At 39.7% G+C, this 20,687-nt stretch overlaps 1 protein-coding gene across 1 annotated transcript in view; it reads right to left on the bottom strand.

Moving 5' to 3' along the window:
- The window catches only part of BARD1 (BRCA1 associated RING domain 1), a 171,490-nt gene that overhangs the window by 118,230 nt on the left and 32,573 nt on the right, over positions 1 to 20,687 (bottom strand). The window contains exon 2 of the mRNA XM_039233208.1: positions 8,239 to 8,342. Coding sequence (XP_039089139.1) covers positions 8,239 to 8,255 — 17 coding nt within the window. The 5' untranslated portion in view covers positions 8,256 to 8,342. The remainder of the gene's footprint in view (positions 1 to 8,238; positions 8,343 to 20,687) is intronic.

Raw genomic sequence — 20,687 nt, 5'->3', positions numbered from 1 at the left:
GGCTCAGTTGGTTGAACGTCCGTCCAACTTTGGCTCAGGTCATGATCTCATGGCTGGTGAGTTCAAGCCCCCCATTAGGTTTGCAGCTGTCAGCACAGAGCCCACTGGATCCTGTCCCTCTTTCTCTCTGCCCCTCCCCCATTTACACTTTCTCTCTCAATAATAAATAAACCTTTAAAAAAAGTATCCTTCCCTTAGCATTTCAATGTCAGTAAATTCATCATTTCAAAAATTTAGAATTATCCTTGATTTCCCTTTTTCCCTCATCCTTTCCTCAGTATTTAATCAACTGTTTGCTACCTGTACGACAAATGTCCATCTTCAAATGTACCACAGATCCAGTAACTTCTTTTTTTTTTAATTTTTAAATATTTATTTATTTTTGAGAGAGAGAGAGACAGAGTGCAGGTAGGGGAAGGGCAGAGAGAGAGGGAGACACAGAATCCAAAGCAGGCTCTAGGCTCTGAGCTGTCAGCACAGAGCCTGACATGGAGCTCGAACCCATGAACCATGAGATCATGACCAGAGCCAAAGTCAGATGCTCAACAGACTGAGTCACCCATGTGCCCCCAGATCCATCAACTTCTTTTTTTTTTTTAAATGTTTTATTTATTTCTAGGAGAGAGAGAGAGAGAGACAGCGTGAGCAGGGGAGGGTCAGAGAGAGAGGGAGTCACAGACTGAAACAGGCTCCAGGCTCTGAGCTGGCAGTCAGCACAGAGCCCGACACAGGGCTTGAACCCACGAACTGCGAGATCATGACCTAAGTGAAAGTTGGACGCTTAACCGACTAAGCCACCCAGGCGCCCCTAGATCCATTAACTTCTATCTCCTCTGCCCTCACCCTGATCCTTCAGTATCTCTTACCTAGAGGAGTGCAGTAACCTCACTATTCACTTTTCTACTTCTATGCTTGGAATTTTACAATTCAGTCGCTGCAGAGAAGCCAGAGCAATACTTTTTAATGCAAAATAGACCCTTTTACTTCACTGCTTAGATCTCCCCTATGCCTTCTTCTTCCATTTGGAATAAAATGTAAACCCCTTAATTTGGACTTCTTGAGATTCATGATGTAGCCCCTAAATCTCATCAATTTTTACTGAAAATGAAGAAATGAGTGCATGTCTTACCATTCTCCCCTCTGCTCACTAAACTATAGCCTGCTGGCTTCTTGTAGAAATACTGAGAAGGCCAAGTCTAGTCCTTTTTTAGGGACTTTGTGTTTCTGTTCTCTGGGCCAGGAACACTCTCCTCCTAGTTCTTTGTATGATTAGTTCCCTCTTATTCTTCAGATCTGAAACAAAGTTCATGTCCTCAGAGAGGGCTTCCTGGTCAGCCAATCTAAATGAGTGGCCCTCCCTTCCTATGCTAATCAATCTCGCTCATTAACCTTCATGATCTCATCTTATACTTGCTTATTATCTGCTTCTACCCACTTGAACATAATCTCCATGAAAGCAGAGGATCCTGTGTCTCTTAGTCATCTGAATGCCTGGATTAGACACTGTTCACCTATATGGGTACTCAGCACATAGGGCCCAAAAATATTTATTGGATAAATGAATGAATGAATAAATTAATGAAAAGAAAGGAAAAATATGGCCAACACTCTGAGTCTAAAAGTGCTAATGCATAGAATTGCAGTCTACTTTTCTGACACTCAGAACAATGTACTACCTAAGTGACCAAATGAAGTAGGTAGTTGAGTTTGAGGACGGGTGTACATTTGGACAGATGGATGTATGGATTTATTTATTTAAATGTTTGGTTATTATGCTTTAGTGCATCAGTGTGAGCAAGGCTCATTTGATTCTGCTTCAGAGCGCCTTGCCTCTGACTTAGGCACATGAGCAGCCAAACTCTTACCTAGTATATATCATTTTTAATAGAAAAAAACCAGATTCTTTTGTTTCTTTTTTCAAAATAGCATAATTCACTCCCTGCTTTTTGAAACTGTTTTCTGACTTCAGAGAAAAATAGATCCATAAAGTCCACTTTAAACAATGACTAGTCTTTAAAAAAATTTTTTAAGGGGTGCCTGGGTGACTCAGTCAGTTAAGCAACCGACTTTGGCTCAGGTCATGATCTCATAGTTCGTGGGTTCTGTGTAAACAGCTCAGAGCCTGGAGCCTGCTTGGAATTCTGCCTCCCTCTCTCTCTGCCCCTCCCCTACTCATGGTCCGTCTCTCTGTCTCTCTCAAAAATAAATAAACACTTAAAAAATTAAAATTTTTTGATATGGGTAGACAATAATCATTTTCAATCATGCAAATTCATAATATTTGACAAATGGAAAATATAGTGCCTTAGTGATATGATAAATATGAAATTTATGCTAATGTTTGAACTGCACACATTTGATTTGGCAGAAAAAAGTAGGTTTTTTAAAAGAGAAGCCTCGGGGCCCCGGGTGTTTCAGTTGGTTAAGCGTCCAACTCTTGATTTCAGCTCAGGTCATGGACTCAGTTTCATGAGTTTGAAACTGAGGGGCTCTGTGCTGGCCACTCAGAGCCTGCTTGGGAATCTCCCTCTCTCTCTGCCCCTCCTCTGCTCACACTCTCTCTGCTTCTCTCAAAATAAATAAACAAACTTAAAAATTTTTTTAAATGGGTTGGGCGGCTCAGTTGGTTTAGCATCCGACTTCAGCTCAGGTCATGATCTCACGGTTCGTGAGTTCGAGCCCCGCATCATGCTCTGTGCTAACAGCTAGCTCAGAGCCTGAAGCCTGTTTCAGATTCTGTGTCTCCCTCTCTCTCTGACTCTCCCCTGCTCACACTGTCTCTCTCTCTCTCTTAGATATAAATAAAACATTTAAAAAATTAGAAAAAAATTTTTAAAAGATAAGCCTCTATAGACCTGTGTAATTCACATATAAGGCATGGTAAATAAATTTTAAAAAATTAATTAGGAGGTAATGGAAGATCTAATCAATTTTTACTGAAAATGAAGAAATGTGTTATTTTAATAAATTCCAAAATTCAGCTCTTAGATCAGGCAGAAAAAAATATTTCAAGTCACAGAAAAATAAAATGTTCTTCCATTGTAAAAGTAAAGAAAGCTCAGAAGATTCTCAATGAGGCAAAAAAGAAAATTAAAAATGTTTTTAATGTTTGTTTATTTGTTTTTTAGAGACAGAGAGAAAGAGAGAGAGAGCAAGAGAGCACATGAGGGGGAGGGGCAAAAAGAGAGAGAGAGGGAGGCACAGAACCCAATGTAGGCTCCAAGCTCTGAACTGTCAGCATAGAGTCCAATGTGGAGCTCAAACTTCTGAACTGTGAGATCATAACCTGAGCTGAAGTTGGATGCACTCAACCAACCAAGCCTCCCAGGAACCCCCAAATTTAAAAATATTTAAAAAAAAATCATTGTAATACACATGTATCATTTTTTTCTTTTTTCTTAAACCTGGGTGTTTTTTTTTTTAAGTTTATTTATCCTGAGAGAGAGGGAGGGAGAGAGAGAGAGAGCATGAGTGGGGGAAGGGCAGAGAGAGAGAAAAGAGTGAGAATCCTAAGCAGGCTCCACACTGCCAGTCCAGAGCCCAATGTGGGTCTCAAACTCACAAACTGCTAGATCATGACCTGAGCCAAAGTCAGACACTTGACCAACTGAGAGACCCAGGGGCCCCTATACCATTTTTTTTCTTAACAAAAAAAATGCTTCCTTGCTTTATGAAAATATTCAGAACCTCTCCCTCAACCTACTTGGAACTCCAAGCTCTACTGAATGCAGAAAAGAATTCAGCAACTTTGAGGGTTCTGAGACTTATGAATAAGGAATCTCCAGATTTGTCTTGAATGCCAATGAATACTTAATTTGTAAAACTTACTAATAATAGCACTAACATTTGTGTAATACTTTATAGTTTATGGACACTTTGAAATACATTATCTCATTTGGTTTGCAAAATAACTGTCGGGAAAATTAGAATACGTTTAGTGTTATTTTACTGATAGGGAGAAGAGAGGGTAGCCCCAAAGTCACTATTTCTGTACTGAAATAAGTAAAATCCTCTCTGCTGCATAACAGCACTTTCCTGTCATTCCACAAGAGTACCTAGGGTCAATCTGCAAATGCCCTGGAGACTTAACATATCAACTTACATTTTCTCTTAGATGTAAACTGGTGATCCAGATCCTTGAGAAAGGATGAAGGAAAGCTCCTTGACAAGGTGGTTGTCCTTCAGTGGGGGAAGTTGCAGGAAGGAAGTTGGAGCCCATGAAGAGAACCTTATTCACAGAGCATCTGAGGCCACACTCTCCTCACTGTAAGCTATGCTAGTGAACATCGCGTAGGAAAGTATATTTATGTTCTTGAAATTTTCAGTGTGTTGATTTTTAAAAATAAAGAATCAAGGCATAGTTTAAATTTGCTAAGTGTTGTTTAAACTAAGACACGAAGAGTAAGTAGGAGGAGTTTGCCAGGTATGGAGGAAGGGAAAATAAAAATATTCCAGCAGAGAAAGCAACATGTGTGAAGGTCAGAGGCAACAGATGGTATGGCCCATTTTATGATGTGCTGGAATAATTCACTGAAATAAAAAATTTGAGTTTTGTTTGTATAGCTGTAGTTGGACCAGAAGCATAAGAGGTATTTTTCCTTCATCTTAAATCTTTCTCTGTTGCAGCTAGGGTTTTTGGTGGAATGGGGCTGGTCATGCAGAGTTAAGAACATTTTGTTTTGTGAAAGAGTCCAAGAAAGAGAATGGGCTCTGAGACTCTGCAATCAGAAACCAGATGTGACAAAAACTGAAAGATGCTCTTTGTAGGGTTGGTGGTCAGGGGTTTTAGGAGAAGAGCTGTGTTCCACATCCTTACCACATCCAAGGGTGGTTGGTAGAGCTCAAAGAAGAATGGTTAGACCCAATCACTGAAGCTCCCTGCATCCGCAAGGATCTCCGTGCTCATGTTAACACCTGTGAGAAATAAGCCCACTGATCCAATCAAAGGAGGGACATAGAGACTCAGAGCACAGTGAAGTGAGGCTTTAATCAATGTTCTTGCAAGAGTGGGTATCTGAAAGGCACACTTGGGATAGTTACAGCAGACAATTTATTTCCTAGCATGCATGTCTCTCCCCTGGTTCTCATTGGCTGAGTACTACAGAGGTTATAGCCTTACCCAGACACCCCTATGCCCACGTAAGGTAAAAAATAGTCTGACTGGAACAACTGTACATTCCCTGAGGTGATGCAGAGACTTTCAGTCCCTCCTCCCTTTGTTCTTTCGCACATACTCATTGCAAAGCCTGCAAAAATAAGATCATGAAATAGAGAGGGGGAAAAAGAACCAGGAAGTGAAGTATCTAAGCGTTTGGGACTCCATTATTGGGAGTAGGGGTTTGTACATATTTCCAATGGGTTGTAAACCTACTGCTAACTAGACAGTACAGCTTTTACTTGATGTTTCTGAAAATCAATCATCTCCCTTACTTTTCACACAAACAAAGCCTCCTTATGAAGAAAATTCAGCCTTGGACAGTAAGCAGTGACCCATGTAAACCAAAGATGATTTGTTGAATTTAAGATGGCAAGGGGTTGGCAGAAAGATATACATCTTACTTTTCTTAGAAATAGGCAATTGTTGGGGCACCTGCGTGGCTCAGTCAATTAAGCGTCCAACTTCGGCTCAGGTCATGATCTCACAGTTTGTGGGTTCGAGCCCCGCGTCGGGCTCTGTGCTGACAGCTACCTCAGAGCCTGGAGCCTGCTTCAGATTCTGTATCTCCCTCTCTCTCTAACCATCCCCTGCTCATGCTGTCTCTCTCTCTCTCTCAGAAATAAATAAAACATTTTTTAAAAATAAAAAAAAAAGAAGTAAGTCGATTGCTTATCATAGTGTCGAAGATCTTAAGATTCCAAGGTCTGATTCAGGCCTTTGGAACAAGAATGGCTCATATTCCTCTTTATCTTCAGAATTTGTAGGATTTCTGAAATTGCAGGATCATCATTTCTGGCACATTCATACATTTTAGAATTAGAAGTATTCATCCTCATAATGATTTGATAAGTTCTGTATATTACAATTGGTCATAGTCACATGTCCTAGAAATCCATGTAAAGGTAGACAATGAAAAGATAGCACCTTTCCTATATAAAGGTAAAAATAAGGCGTAACACTCATACATTGAGCAAATATTCTTTCCCTAGTACTGTTCTAAGTGACTTCCTAGATTAAGTCACATGATCCTCCACAATCCTAGAGGTAGATACTATTTTTATCTCAAGTGCAACTCTTGCCAAGAGAAGGATAGTGGAGGAAGAAATGCAAACATCAAACAGGCAGCTTTTTTTTTTTTTAATCAGGAGAAATGACACTGTGCACTGGTAAAGTAAGCTAAAGGAAGTTCTTGAACCAAATTCAAATATTATTACAAGAGAAAGAAAAATCCATCATTTGTACCAAAGTTAAAACTAGACACAGAACAACTTTTGCCATGGAGAAAATGGATACAATGATCACGTGGTCTTATTTTGCCCCCTACCTCCCGAGAGTCAGTTGCTTTTTGTGTGTGAGGCTTTTTAGCATTATTCTTCCTGGATTCTCATTGAACAATTGAGGCTTACTGTTGGATGACTTCCAGCATTATTATCAGAGAGCTGTACCACCCTGAATCAAGCCATCATTTCCAGAGTATCTAGGGGCCTCCCATTGATTATAATAAGCCAAAAACACTCAGCGATTAGAAATTGTAGGTACTGTTGTTCAATAGAATCTACTATCCAATTTATTTTACAGCAAAGTCTATCACAAAAGCATTCAGTAAATTAATCTAGCTTGACTGCCAGGAGATTTTAGTATTACTGTCTTTCCCGTGCCCCAACCCCCCAGGGCACTGAGGGGATTTTGTTCATTTACTATTCATATTATTCCCAGTGTTTTATTGCCAATGACATGGCTGACCCTAGGCAAAGTTACAAAGTAGCCAAAATTCATTTTAAAAGTCCTTCCTTCCTTCTTTTCATACATATCCTCCCATTTTCCTGAGGAAGGCTGGATTATATTCAGCCTCAGGAATGCTCAGATACCCACTAAAACTCATTGAATTTATGAAGTATTTTAGGCATCAAAAATTTGTCATCAGGCTCAAATTGATTTTCCCATTATTAAACACATTCATAAATACTCAGTCCTTATTTGACCTGACTTATCAGCAGGGTTTAATACAACTGATCATTCCCTCCTCCTTGATGTACTAATTTTTTCATCTCATTGTCCTCCTGGACATCTCATTCCCTGAGTTTTCTTTCTAAGCCACTAATAGCTTGTTTTCAGTCTACTTTGTTCCTTCTCTTTTCTCTAAAGCCTTTTACCACTGAGGGGATGCAGTGGTCAGGTCTTGTTCCTCTACTCCTTCTCTTTATGTTCACTCTTCTGGTGATCTCTGGTTGAGATACCATCTATATACCAATGACTTATTATATCTCTTCTGTGAGCCTTCCCCCTGAACTCTAAACTCATGTATCCAGCTGCATCTTTTGAATATTTACTAGGTATCTCAAGGTTAAGCTGACCAAAATTGAGCTCTGTATCTTTCCCAGAAAGTCTACTTCTCCTGAAGTTTTTTTTCCCCACTTGAAAGAAGCTCAATCATTCTAGTTAACCCAGGCAAAATCTTAACAGCCATCCTGGACTCCTTTACCTCATATGATACATCCAACTTTACACATCAAACTTCAAAATACATCCAGAATTCAACTACTCCTGATCATATCCAATTACTTATACTGCTACCTCTCTGACTGGACCATCATCATCTTCTGTCTGGGTTATTGCAATAGCTTTGTAACTACTTTCCCTGTTTCTACTCTTGACTTGGTTTGGGTCCCTTCAATATCAGATCCTACTAATATTTTAGGAGTTGATGCTAGGAAGCATTATAGGGCATGTTGCAGAGAGAAGGGAAAGGAGAAAAGCCAATAAAAGATTTACTTACTCTTGTGGACAACAGTACTCAATTCTGTTTGGCTTCCTAGGAAACATAGAGTGTAAAGTGTCTCTCAATTTTGCCACCAGGGAGCAAGGAATATGTGTTAGTTAACCCAACTGATAGGATATCTCCTAAATTCAAAGAAGGCTAAGTGTTAGGCCTCTTTCTTTGTTATAGGACAATGTTTCCTTGTCCTTTTCCATTGAAGGACTGTCCTGGCATTCCTCAAAACATTGGACCGTAAAAATATCACCAATGTACCATAAATTTTTCTAAGGTTTATCTAATTTCCAATTCACATATGACTTACCAGACCATCCAGAACATTTGCTACTTCATGCTCACTAGTTTGATTAATATGATGCCATTCTCCAGTGGACCAACAGCATATTCTGTGCAGTGTCCCTTGAGAATCTGTTTTAATAGGGAGCAGGAGGATTAACAAAGACCTAGGGCAAGACTCAGAATGTGCACTGCTCTCCATCCATGTGAATGTAAAGTGTTTTTGATCCTCTATTCTGATAATGATTAAAAAGAATCATTTTCCAGGTCAGTAGCAGCTGTGTTGATTTGTTCTTATAGCAACACCACATACGACACACCAGCTGTGAATAAACTACCACTTGGTCGAGTTTATGGTAGTTCACTATCATTTGCTGTGATCAACCTGAGTTTCGTAGAAGCCATACCAGTGAGTTAAATGAGAATATAATGGAGTCCATCTTTTAAGACTTTGAGGGTGGCACAAATTTCCACCATTCTAACTGGGCTATAGATGGCTTTCAACTTACTGTTTGGGATTGTGTTACTGGATTCAGGTCCTTGGATCCAGCAATGGTTGAAACAAGGCTGGACCCAAAATGTAAAAGTGCAAGCAATGCTTCATTGGGGCAACGCCTGCAGCTGAAGGAAAACACAGTCACGACCAAGGTGTGAGACAGGCTTCCAGGACAGCATCCAGGGGAAGTTTTAAAGGACCAAAGGTGGGCAGGACTTTAAGCAGGGAGATGTTGGGAAATAAGGAATTAGGTGCAGTTGACAGAACACGCTTCTTCACACATCCTATGCTTCATTTGCATATTAAGTCTCCTCTAGGTGTGATTTTTAGCATTATAATTAGGGGGAAAGGTGGTGAAATGTTAAATTTTGTGGCAATCATGTCTCAGACTAATTTGAACCAGCCTGAGTTTGCTCCTTGGTACCCTACTCTGCAAGAAAAGCGGTAAGAGCCAGAAGGGAATGCCCTGTGCACAGGGGCTCAGTATCCAAGGTCCCTGACTGTGTCAACTGAATGCAGTGGTAGTTTCAGAAACTTGTTTGGCTTTTCCAACCACCATGGCTTAGCAGATTCCAAAAGGATCTTACTAGAGAATTGTCACCATGGCTGTGATAAAAGTTGTAGAACTTAGAAGAGAGAAATAGTCTGCTGTGAATTTTAGTTCCTGTTTCTGCATGATCCTGACCTGTATTTCACAAGATGGCTGTCCCTCATGGCATACCACTGGGTTATGCAGGAGAGCATTGATATTTTCCACCTCTGTACTCCATTAACAGCAGCAACTTGCCCTACTCAGTCTCTATAAAGAGAAAGATACCATAGTAAATGACTCCGCTCTCTACTTCTCTCTCTCTCTCATTCTCTCTGTTTTGTTTTGGACTCTGAAAGTAATACTTTAGCAAGATAAACTTGCCAGAGGCATGATTAAGATCAGTGAATCTGTCCAAAGCAAAGTTAAAAAGGGTACAAGATTCCTCATCAAGTACTTTAAAAGAAGTCTCAGCTATTATTTGTTTCTTGTTCTTGGATGTCCTTGAGACTGCCTATTGTGTCCTTACTTCAAAACGCCCAGTGGGATGCCAGAGCCAAAGCTTCCCCCCACTTGCTGGCTGTGTGCCTCTTTCGCCAACTCTGCACCCAGTGACATCACCACTAGTAGTTTGAAATCAGCCACAATTAACAAATATTTACACCATGGAAACAAATCCTGGTCTTTTTTTTCCTCCCTTGGAAAGCTAATTGTTAACATTTCCCAGTATACTACTGACACTTTTTGTTTAGCAAGTGTGAGTATGTTTTGATTCCTCGTAACCAAAAACTCATTGACAAGAATCAAATGCCCAAGGCCATGGAAAGACATGGAGGAAACTTAAATATTTATTACTACGTAAAAGAAGCCAATCTGGAAAGGCTACATACACTCTGGGTCTAATTATATGACATTCTGGAAAAGACAAAACTGATGTGGAGAACAAAGGCAAAAGAAATGCAGAGAAAAATAAAACTTCCTTATAATTTACAGCCTATTGACAAGTGCTTGAGACCAGGCAGAGTGACCTTCCTCCAGGATCTCAACTGCCAATGTGAATGCTTTGCTGCATGCAAAAGGACCTCCAGGATCCTCTAAGTCTTTAACATATAAAAAAATCCCTCTGGGAACTTCCCTTATCTCTACCTTGCCCCTAACAAGATACAAGTTAGCAATCATCCTCCAAGTATATGGTCCACTGATAGACATCTGAAGGGTCTCACGAGTGAGGGTTTACTAGGTATTAGTAAATGACCTTATCCTTACAGCAGCTAGCGCCTCAAAGTGCTGGACACCTTGCTTCTAAACGACTTAGAGACTTACTTTATCCCTAATCCCCTCCCAACTTGAACTATACAATCAGCCACTCCTCACAACCCCAGTGCAGCTATTTCTGCCCAGGGTCCCGTTCCCATGTTTTAATAAAGCCACCCTTACTGCACTGAAGATGTCTCAAGAACTCTTTCTTGACTGTTTTCTCCCAGACCCCAACATTTCACATCAAAACTATGGATACAGTCACAAGATCAGTAGTTGCTGGGGAGTAGGATTGGTGGATATGAATAGGAGGGCACTGAAGATTTGTAGGGCAGTGAAAACAGTCAGTATGATAATAGTGATGGATGCGTGTCATCATCCATTTGCCCAAACTCATAGACTGTGCAATGCCAAGAGCGTACACTAATGTGAACTATGGATTTCAGGTGATTATGATTGTCAATGTAGGCTCATCAATTATTGAAAGAGGACTTCAGCTACCTCCATTTTGACCTTAGTCAAACAGACTCTAATTGATTAAATTATTCCCTCCAGTTTATCTCGTAACTCAGGCAAAACACCCTAGGGGCAAAGCGTCCTCTGATGAGAACTGAAAATACCCACCGGAGTAATAAGGACTGCCCTGAGCCAGCAGGACCCCACCCATAATTATCTCCAAGACAGTGATTTTACCTTCACCACTCATCTGCACATACCCACCCACCTTTGCCCCACATTTTCCTTATATAAACCTGAAGGAATTTGGGGCATTTTAGACTGTCTTTGAGACATCCACTGTCTTCCCAGTGTTGCCCTCACTGAAATACATTTCTTTCTTGTTTCACCACTGCTGGTTTTTCTGCCTTTTGATTTTGTCAGCTGCTAATGGCCAAATCTGGTCTCTTTTGAACCCCAGGTGCTCTTGCACCCCTGTACCCAGGTTACATTTTGATAAATGTACCACTCTGGCAAGAGCTGTTGATAATGGGAGATGATGTGCATATGTGGGGACAAGGGGTGATGAGGGACCATAAGGCAAGCTGAGGGCCAAGCACAAGCTAGCACAAACCACCCCCCTGTCAAGGTGAGATATGTGTAATATTCCTCAGGTACTTCTAGCTGCCCAAGAACAAAGAAAAGGACAGAAAACAAACAGTTTAGCTGATAGTTTCCATCAGTTTACAAATATCTCATCAATGGCTTAATCTCCAGGAACTCCCTACTCTCTTAATGATAACATTTTTGCTAGAGTTTAAAACAACCTAAGCTTGACAATAGCTAGGCTTCCAGTAATCTGTAAATCCTCTTTGGCATATGGAAATCCCATTAAGAAACCTTCTCTTAACTTTACTCCTCCTCCCCCAACTCCATGGTATATAAGTAGTCACTCTACATGACCCCAGTGCCAGTCTTTCTGTCCAGGTTCTGTCCCCATGTCTTAATGAAATCATCTTTTTGCACCAAAGACATCTTCAAGAATTCTTTCTTGGCCATTGGCTCCAAACTCCACCATCACCCCAAAACCTCATCAAGGGGTATATGGGATATCTCTGTACATTCCACTGAATTTTGCTATGAACCTGTAACAACTCTAAATAATAAACTCATTTAAAAAATTCAGCAAATACCCCAAATAAGAAAAATAAGCTCTGTTACTTTTCAGTTGGCCAAGTTTCTCTGTGAGTCCAGTTCCTCCTGCAAAATGGAAAGTATGATATCGCCCTATTTATAGACAATAATGATTTTATGAGAACATTCTTAAGGCATTTTATAAGCATTTCATGACAGGGATCAACGGCTGTATTTCTGAAACATTTTATACTTCCTGTACTAACTCATGTCCAACAGACAACACGTTCCTCTGAGCCTCTCCCACAAAAACAAACAAATAAACAAAACAAAAAAAAAACACCCAACCCCCCATCAAGGCATTAGCAAAAAATGTAAGATTTATGGGTAATTTCACAGCAGAGGTGGAGAAATTCTACTCTGTATGTTACTTAGCCAAGGATTTAGCAATATTTTCCCCAAACCTGTTAGGTTGGTCCACTGAATGTGTTTGTCTTCTTCTTTCTGGAAACTTCTGCTCCCAGGATCTATGTGTGCCCTTCTCCTCTCTTCATATTATGTAAATTACTTCCTTCTTCAAGAATCTTGGGACAAACAGGAAGCTTTTTGGGGCCCTGCTTCTGGCATCTGTTTAACAAATTTGTCTTTTCCTACAAAGGAATTCTGCAAGCTGCAAAGAAAAGAGCATATATTCCAGGTACTATATATTCCCCTAAGAAAATATTTCTATCCTGACATTTATATAAAATCTGTCCCTGTAAGTGGAATGAATGGAAGATATACATGGGCTTCTCAAGCCTTGGATGCTCAGCCACTCCTTGCTAGGATGGTTGAGGGTGTGGATACAGAAAATGTTTTCATCTCTACCCGCACCCACCTTGCAATCTGCAGTTTCTATAGCTCTTACAGAAGCAGATAATCAGTTTGTTTTTACTTGTTCATGACAGGAGCCCAGGGACATAAGTGCCTGGGAGAATAGGTGTAAAACCCAGTCTGGATTCTCATTTACCCCAAATCTGGATGCCTGACTCTGTGCTTGTTTCCCTCACCCCCATGATATTGTCCGTGAGGGCTATTCTGGGCTATAACAGTCCTTCCCTCAGGCTCCCTGCCTCCAGGAAGGGGAAAAGGAGATGGGAAAGTAGGTAAGCCCAGCGGCTGGAATACCTATGAATACCTAACAAACTAGAGGGACATCCTGCCTTATTTCTTGGTCTCAGTTTCTGGAAGACCAGAATAGAGTTTGCCTCATTAATATACTCTATTTTGAGATAACTGTCCTTCCCACAATAGAAATAAAGCTGGTTTCTCTCTACAGAGTCCCAGCACTCCTTTGTTTTCTGTCCTGTTCACAAGGAGGTGGCCTACTCCCCCTGGAAATTAGTGGGTAGATTCTAACCAAGGCCTTAACCTTTTACTCTGCCTCCTTGGGGGAGAGGGGAGGAGGGGGCATTGCATTTTCCCATCTTTGGGAATTCTTCCTGTGGGGAATTGGCCTGGAGCTGGGGAGACCGAATGATAAGTCACTATAGTTTCCTGAGTTTGAAATAGATGGTCTTATGCAAACTCCCTTTTTGATTTTCTTGTAACCTGAAAGCAGCCAGATCTCTCCCTTTCTTCCTCATTCTAAATGATCTTTACCGATAGTAACATTTTGGCAAATGTCTTATCCAGCTTGCTTCTGTCTCTTAGCTCTCTGAGCTTCCTCAGAAAACTCTTACTGTAAATGGTTCCTGTAACCACCCATAGCAATCTGGATTGTCACTCTGACTTTGTCCCAGAGCATCTTGTTTGAATCCATTCTGGACAGTTTCTCTAGTCCTGGTACCTGGGCTGATGCCTTTTCTCCCCTGTAACTATGTGGTCCGAATGTATATGCCAGCTTGGCAATTCCCTGCCTTCCTGGCTACCCATATTCCCAGGTACTTGTTTGAGGTTGCAGGAGACATTCGAGATCTTGAAGCCTTGAATAGTTCTGGATGCCAGGCCTTGAAATTTATGTTTCATCCTAAAACCTCTTCCCCCAGCTCCCAGTCTTTAGCACTGGGTGCCTTAAAAATGCTTATATTTCCTAGGAGTGCCTGGCCTGCTCACTCAGTGGAGCATGGGACTCTTGATCTCAGGGTTGTAAGTTCAAGCCCCACATTCAGTGAGGAGATTACTTAAAGATTTAAAAAAATCTTTATAGAAAATGCTTATAGGGTGCCTGCGTGGCTCAGTCAGCTAAGTGTCTGACTTTGGCTCAGGTAATGATCTCACAGTTCATGGGTTCAAGCCCTGCGTTAGGCTCTGTGCTGACAGCCAGCTCAGAGCCTGGAGCCTGTTTCATATTCTGTGTCTCCCTCTCTCCCTGACCTTCCCCTGCTCATGCTGTCTCTCTCTCTCAGAAATAAATAAAACATTAAAAAACTAAAAAAAATTAAAAGAGTTCTCAAAACTCAGCAATAAGAAAAACATAAAAGAAAAAAAAAAAGAAAATGCTTATATTTTCTAGTAATATGTAGCTTTCACCTGATAAACACCTGCTGCTGCATAGCTGCTGAAGGACAGAAAATGCCCTGATTTAGCCTGTTATTCTCTACCTTAGACCTATGATCTTCCTTGAGATGCACCCCCATTTTCTACAAAACATCCATTGACACTGGGTTAACCATCAATTTCTAGCCTGCTACTTCATGAGGTTGTTTCTTGGACTGAAGCTTGACCCATTCACCTCATGCTGTATTTATCTGATTCCCAGTTAAACAGGTATAAACATGAACCTTCATTGTTCCCCCAAAGACTAGATTGCCAATCTCATTATAGTTTCCACATTCTCTTGTGGAATTTGGAAGGGTATGCCAAGAACTGACAGTCTCCTTGAACTGTGCATTGACGAGCTTAAGGGTTTAGCTGAAGGGGGATTGCTCCCAGGTCAGTTCTTTGAAAATGTCAGGACTCATGAAATAGAGAAGCCAAGAATTCTATGACAGACACAAAAAACACTCAGTGTCAGCCTTAGCTTTATCACTAATTAAATGAGGTAACTAAAAACAAGTCACTTAAACTTTTGGTGCTTCATTTTCCTCATATATCAAAAGGGAAATAATAATAACTAGATTTGTTGTGGGACAAAATTCAATAATGGGAAAGAGCTTTGAAAAACATGAAACTGTACCAGAGTAAGGTAATTTTATTATTATATAGCCTAAGATGCTTTGGTCTTCCAATTTCAGTTGAAATTAAACAATTGAACATGAAATATCAATTTCATAAAGGGAATATAGCAGAATGAACAGTAGTAAAAAGATCAATTTAATCTAGACTTCATATTTTTATTATGTGAAATCATTTAAGGAGAAATGGTATTTTTACTCATAATTTTGGTTTAAGAAAGAAAATATATTGGAACAATTGCAAGGAATTGGGCTATTAATTTTATTAGATTTGACATCATTTAAATATGCTTCAAGTAAAGGTTTTGTTTGTTTCATGCTACAGAAATGGTAAACTCAAATGATAACATCATATAAGCAAAATTAAAAGGGCCTTTATCTTTTTTTCTTAAGTTTACTTATTTGTTTTGAGAGAGAGACAGAAAGTGAGAGAGAGAGAGAAAGAGAGAGACAGGGAGAGAGATAATCTCAAAGAGGCTCTGTACTGTCAGCAAGGAGCCTGAGGAGAACCTCAAACTCATGAACTGAGCCATAAGATCATGACTTGAGTCGCTTAACTGACTGAGACACCGAGGTGCCCCTAAAAGGGCCTTTATCTTATGTGTAAAAAGAAAAGAAAAAAGATAAAGAGGGGGATGTTTTATGAAAAATCTTAATATTGTAAATAGACCTTATTTTTTGCATCTGGATTATTATGTCACAGCAAGTCATTTTTTTCACTTACAATCATTATGATCAAAGATTTTAGGTTCAGTATAAAATTTGTATCATTAGAAATTTTGGCAGAGTTTTTAACCTTTTGGCCCTCCTAGTTATTGCTGCCGATTTGCAAGGTAACGTTCTAGGTGATGGAGAAATCCTCAGCTTGCTTAAGATGATTTGAATTCCATTCACAATCATGAGGGTGAAAAATCATAGGACAAAGAAATCCCCAAACAATCTTTTATTTTCAGGCAGCCTTTCCATCTTAATGCCTTGTATCACTGAATCAGAATACCTCCTTGGAGCAGACTGGGCATATAATGCTATACCTGGGCTTTTCTATCAGGCAGGTCTGTTTTTCCAAATGGAATTTAAAGTTGTTTTCAAATCTGGTGTCAAGAGCGCTGGTCTTTAAAAAACAAAACCAAAAAAAGCACTGGTCTTCAGAGTGAGGTGAATATTATATCCATAAATATATATAATATATATATATTTACTTTATATATATTATATTTATATTTACCCATGTTATTGGAGTTCACTTGTTTAGAGCACCAGAAAACATTTATGTGAAAGTACATAAAACTCTACAGTATTTCACATTTTTCCTCCTTTTCCTTCCTTGCCCTCCTGGTTCTCAAAATTCCGAACAATTTAGCTCTGCATATGACATTCAGGAAAAGAAATCCTGTAGATAACTTTTTCTACCCACAAGAGGCAATAATATAGGAACCATCTCTTTATTGCACCTTTGGAATCTCATACTCAGCTCCAGATGACAGAGCAAACTACCTAGCCCCCCTTTGGGTATCAGAAGGTACGTATTTGGCATGCTATTGTTAATAAGATTTTTTTCCCCAAATGTTTACATTTGCAGTTCTCCTTGATTTGTAAATATGTGTTTGAATTTATACTTTTCTATTGTCAGGGAGGAAAATATTTTCTTTATAAACTTAGATTCAAAACTGGGGGGCTTGAATTTTACTGACCAAAGGTTAATTGGAGAAAAGAAATAAAATGTATTAATATTTTTACACATGTGTGTTTTCTTCACAGAAAAGATATGAAACTCAAAGTAGTTAGACTTGGGAGTTTATGTACTTTTCTTCACAAAGGAAGGAGGATTTGGATGATCCAGGATGATAAATTGTGAGGAAGTGATCAGGCAATATATGGGGGAACTAGTGGAAGATAAGGCCTATTTTAGGAAACTTCTTCTATGTAGACTTATCTTGGTGCTAGTCCTCCATCTTTTTTGATGAGTGTTCCTCTTTTCTCCTGGTCCAGGTTGGGGGTAAACTTATGTCTGTCTTTCAGGCAGATAAGGAGAGAGCAGAAATTCTTCCTGTATTTGTTGGCCCTTAATTGCCTTCAACTCGAAATAACTCTTATGCTGAGATTGCTTATTTTGGGATGGCATATTTGGATCCTTTCACTACCAACATCTATAGTGAATCCACGTCTTTAGGCTCTGTAGCAGACATGCTGGTTGGATGATCCATTGTCATTACCAAACTCCTTCTCCCTTGTCTTCTATATAAGGGTGGTAAAAGCTAAATACACTTTTTCCAGGTTCTCTTCCAGCTGAGAGTAGTCCCATGACATGTTTCAGGGCCAATAAAATATACTAGAAATCATCTCTGACTTTCTTAATAAGACGGACAGAAATGACTTGTCATGCACCCTTGTTGCTACCATCAATGTGGCTGTACCATTAGGAGCTAGAGCAGGCATCCTTGCAACCATGAGATGCTAAGCTTGGAGAAAGGCTGAGAGAATTGTAGAGGCAACTATCCCGACATGTCATCAAACTTCTAGACCAATATCTAGAAATTTCTTTTCTCCAGAATTGTTATGAGAAAATTATATCTCTCTGTGAGTTGGATTTCTCTGTTACTCAAAGCTAAATGCATTTCGTAACGACGAAACTTCCCCCTGAACAAGACAACAATAGTTTGCTTTGAGTTATACACTGCCATCCTTTCTCAACATTTCCCCTGGTCAGATTGGCTTTAGTTAAATACTGTACACCAACAAATCAGATGTCTTTGCTTACTTCTGCTGATTGGATTTTTTCTCTTATTGGAGTTTATCTCTAGAAATTCTTTCAAAAAGGAGTTATAGACAGTAGCCATTGTGAGCCTTGTAGGTCTGAAAAGAAATATCTTTATTTTGCTCTCCCACTAAATGGACTGGATATAGAATTTTTGAATTCAGCTAATTTTCTCTCAGGACTTTGAAATGCTTGTCCCATTGTTTTCTAGTGTATATCATTAGCAATGGCAAGTGTGGCTGAGGCACTGCTGCCAGAAGGGCCATCTATTCTTCCGTCTTCTATGACTGGCCCTTCAGGAGCAGAACGGAAGGTCTTCTTCCTGGGACCAAAAAAAAAAAAAAAGAGAGACCTGAGTCTGACACTAATTTTATTTTCATTCCTTCACAGTTACATGGCTTTTGTTGTTTTTTTGTTTTTGTTTGTTTGTTTTTTTTTTTTCTTTCTGAAAGTCTTTAGACATTTGCTCTTTATCCTCTGGGCTCTGAACTGTGTACAGTGCATCTGCAATGTGTCTGTGTGTGGGCCTTTTGGCTCTGGTAAATTATCTTCTCCTGGACTCCGTCTCTCCCCCTCATTACTTTTCTTTCTTTCTTCTCTCTTCTTCCTTCCTCTCCCATCTCCTTCAGTTTCCTCCCTTTATTATTCCTGCTCTCTCTTTTTGCAATGCTATGGGAACATTTGAATGTATTCTCTAGTATCAACTTTTCTGTTGTACTTTCTGCCTCTTTCTTCTCCTGAGCTACATTCTTGGAGAAACTTCTGAGCTCAGTTGGCCCCATCCTAAGTCAGGTTTCTGTTACTTCCAGCCTGCCAAGCACCTGTATTGCAGGGCTCATAGTCTACATTTCTGTAATTTTTACTCATTCCTCACATAGTTGCTGAGTCTTGTTTTCTCCATTAACTGTTCCCTTTGATGTGGGTTTCCAGTTGGGTTTGATGCCTCTATGTCATAGTTTTTTCATAACTGTTTCCTGATTTTGTTTTATCTTTATGTGAATATATTAAAAATTCTTATTTCTGTCTTGGTGACTCTAGGTTTTGTTTACAGCAGCCTGCTTCCAGTAATTGTAGGAGGGGATAGGGCATGAAATCAGGCAGGGTGAATAAGGATGGTTTAGACTCAGGGCATTTGGGTTCTCCTTCCTTTCAGAGATCCTAAGTGACCAGAGCATTGATCTCTTTCTCCAATTCTATCACCCTATCTGTGTGCCTTGTGTAGGAGCAATTCTATAGACATGCTTTAGAAAATCATATTCATGGTGCAGTTTTGTCAACGGAAGGGTTGGATTGTCTTGCCTTCTCTGTAGTCTCGCTGTTCTTATAGAGGTCTGTAGAGAACCCAGAGTCTGCTCTCTCTCCAGCCCTAGCTCTCATGCCAAGAGAGCTTCTAAGCAGATAGTTTATTGGGTTTAGAAAGCAGTTATCAAAGTGTTACCATATCCATATTTTCCACTGCTATTCTAAACAAGTAATTAATATTCTGACGATATTTCAGTGCCTTACAGGCTGTTTGCATTTGTTCACTTTGAACTTGAAACATCTCTGGACTTCCTCTTATTCCTCCAATCACTTCCTCATGTGCACATTTTCTTTCAATCTTATTCTCATTTGTATGGTTCCATCTGTTTTCTATTACTGGGGACTCTCTGTTCCACAGATAGCATCCTTGTTTTCTAGCATATGATGGAAATACTCTTTTAAAGACATATTTTCAGCTATCTAAAATAATTCTGGACCGGAAGGTGGGTTGATGCTGTGATTGGTCTTGATTTCCATCGTAATGTTTTCTGGTTGTTACTTACAAATTTGAAAATGAAATTTAAGCCAAATATAAAAATCACATAACCACACTATCTAGAGATGATCAGGGTTAGTATCTGGATATTTATCTTTTTTGGGCATTCTTTTGATATTTGTTGAAACAAAAATTGGATCATTGAAAATGGATTTATCTTTATGTATATGAGCACCTAATAAATAGCCAGGACCACTATCTAAGGGTTTCTATAATGTTTATTCCATTCATGTGGCATCCTACATACATTGTGTAAGACTAAGGGATCCATTTAATGACAAAGAGAGTATGGAAGTAAGTACATGACCAATGGACCCGCTGGGCACATCATATTCTGTACCACCCAGAAAGTTAACAATATAGCTAGAACGCCAGCTCAGAGGCAATATTTTGCAATGATGGAATATCATCCTCTAGTATATACCCCAGTGTATACTTTAATTAGTACTTCACAACCTGGGGCAATTTTGCTCCTCTAGACATTTGGCAGTCTAGAAATATTTTGGGTTGCCACCACGAGGGAGATGCTGTTAGCATTTGTGGATGGAGACCGGGAATATTGTAAAACATGTTACATTACACAGGACAGCCCCTACAACAAAGAGTTATCCAGCACAAAATGTCAAAGTACTAAGGTTAAGAAATCTTGCGTTAATTGATGACCTTTATAGGGTGCTATTTATCTGTAGGATTGGGACCCATTAGTTAGAAGCAGAAGTGCCCTGTTAATCATTGCTACCAGTTACCTACTTGGGGAGGAACTTCTATTTCCACAACTCTCGGTTTTATGAGTTTAGAGGTCTTTGTTCCTAAAAGGAGAACTCTACTGTGAATATATGCAAGACTCCTATTGGTCTACAGCTGTTGCCTTTAGGCTCCCCTTGTACCAAGGAACATTAGGCACAAAAAGGAGTCACT

The sequence above is a fragment of the Hyaena hyaena genome, unplaced genomic scaffold (assembly GCF_003009895.1).
Source record: "Hyaena hyaena isolate Hyena2069 unplaced genomic scaffold, ASM300989v1 scaffold_71, whole genome shotgun sequence".
Lineage (NCBI taxonomy): Eukaryota > Metazoa > Chordata > Mammalia > Carnivora > Hyaenidae > Hyaena > Hyaena hyaena.
This window is presented reverse-complemented; position numbering and strand designations above follow the sequence as displayed.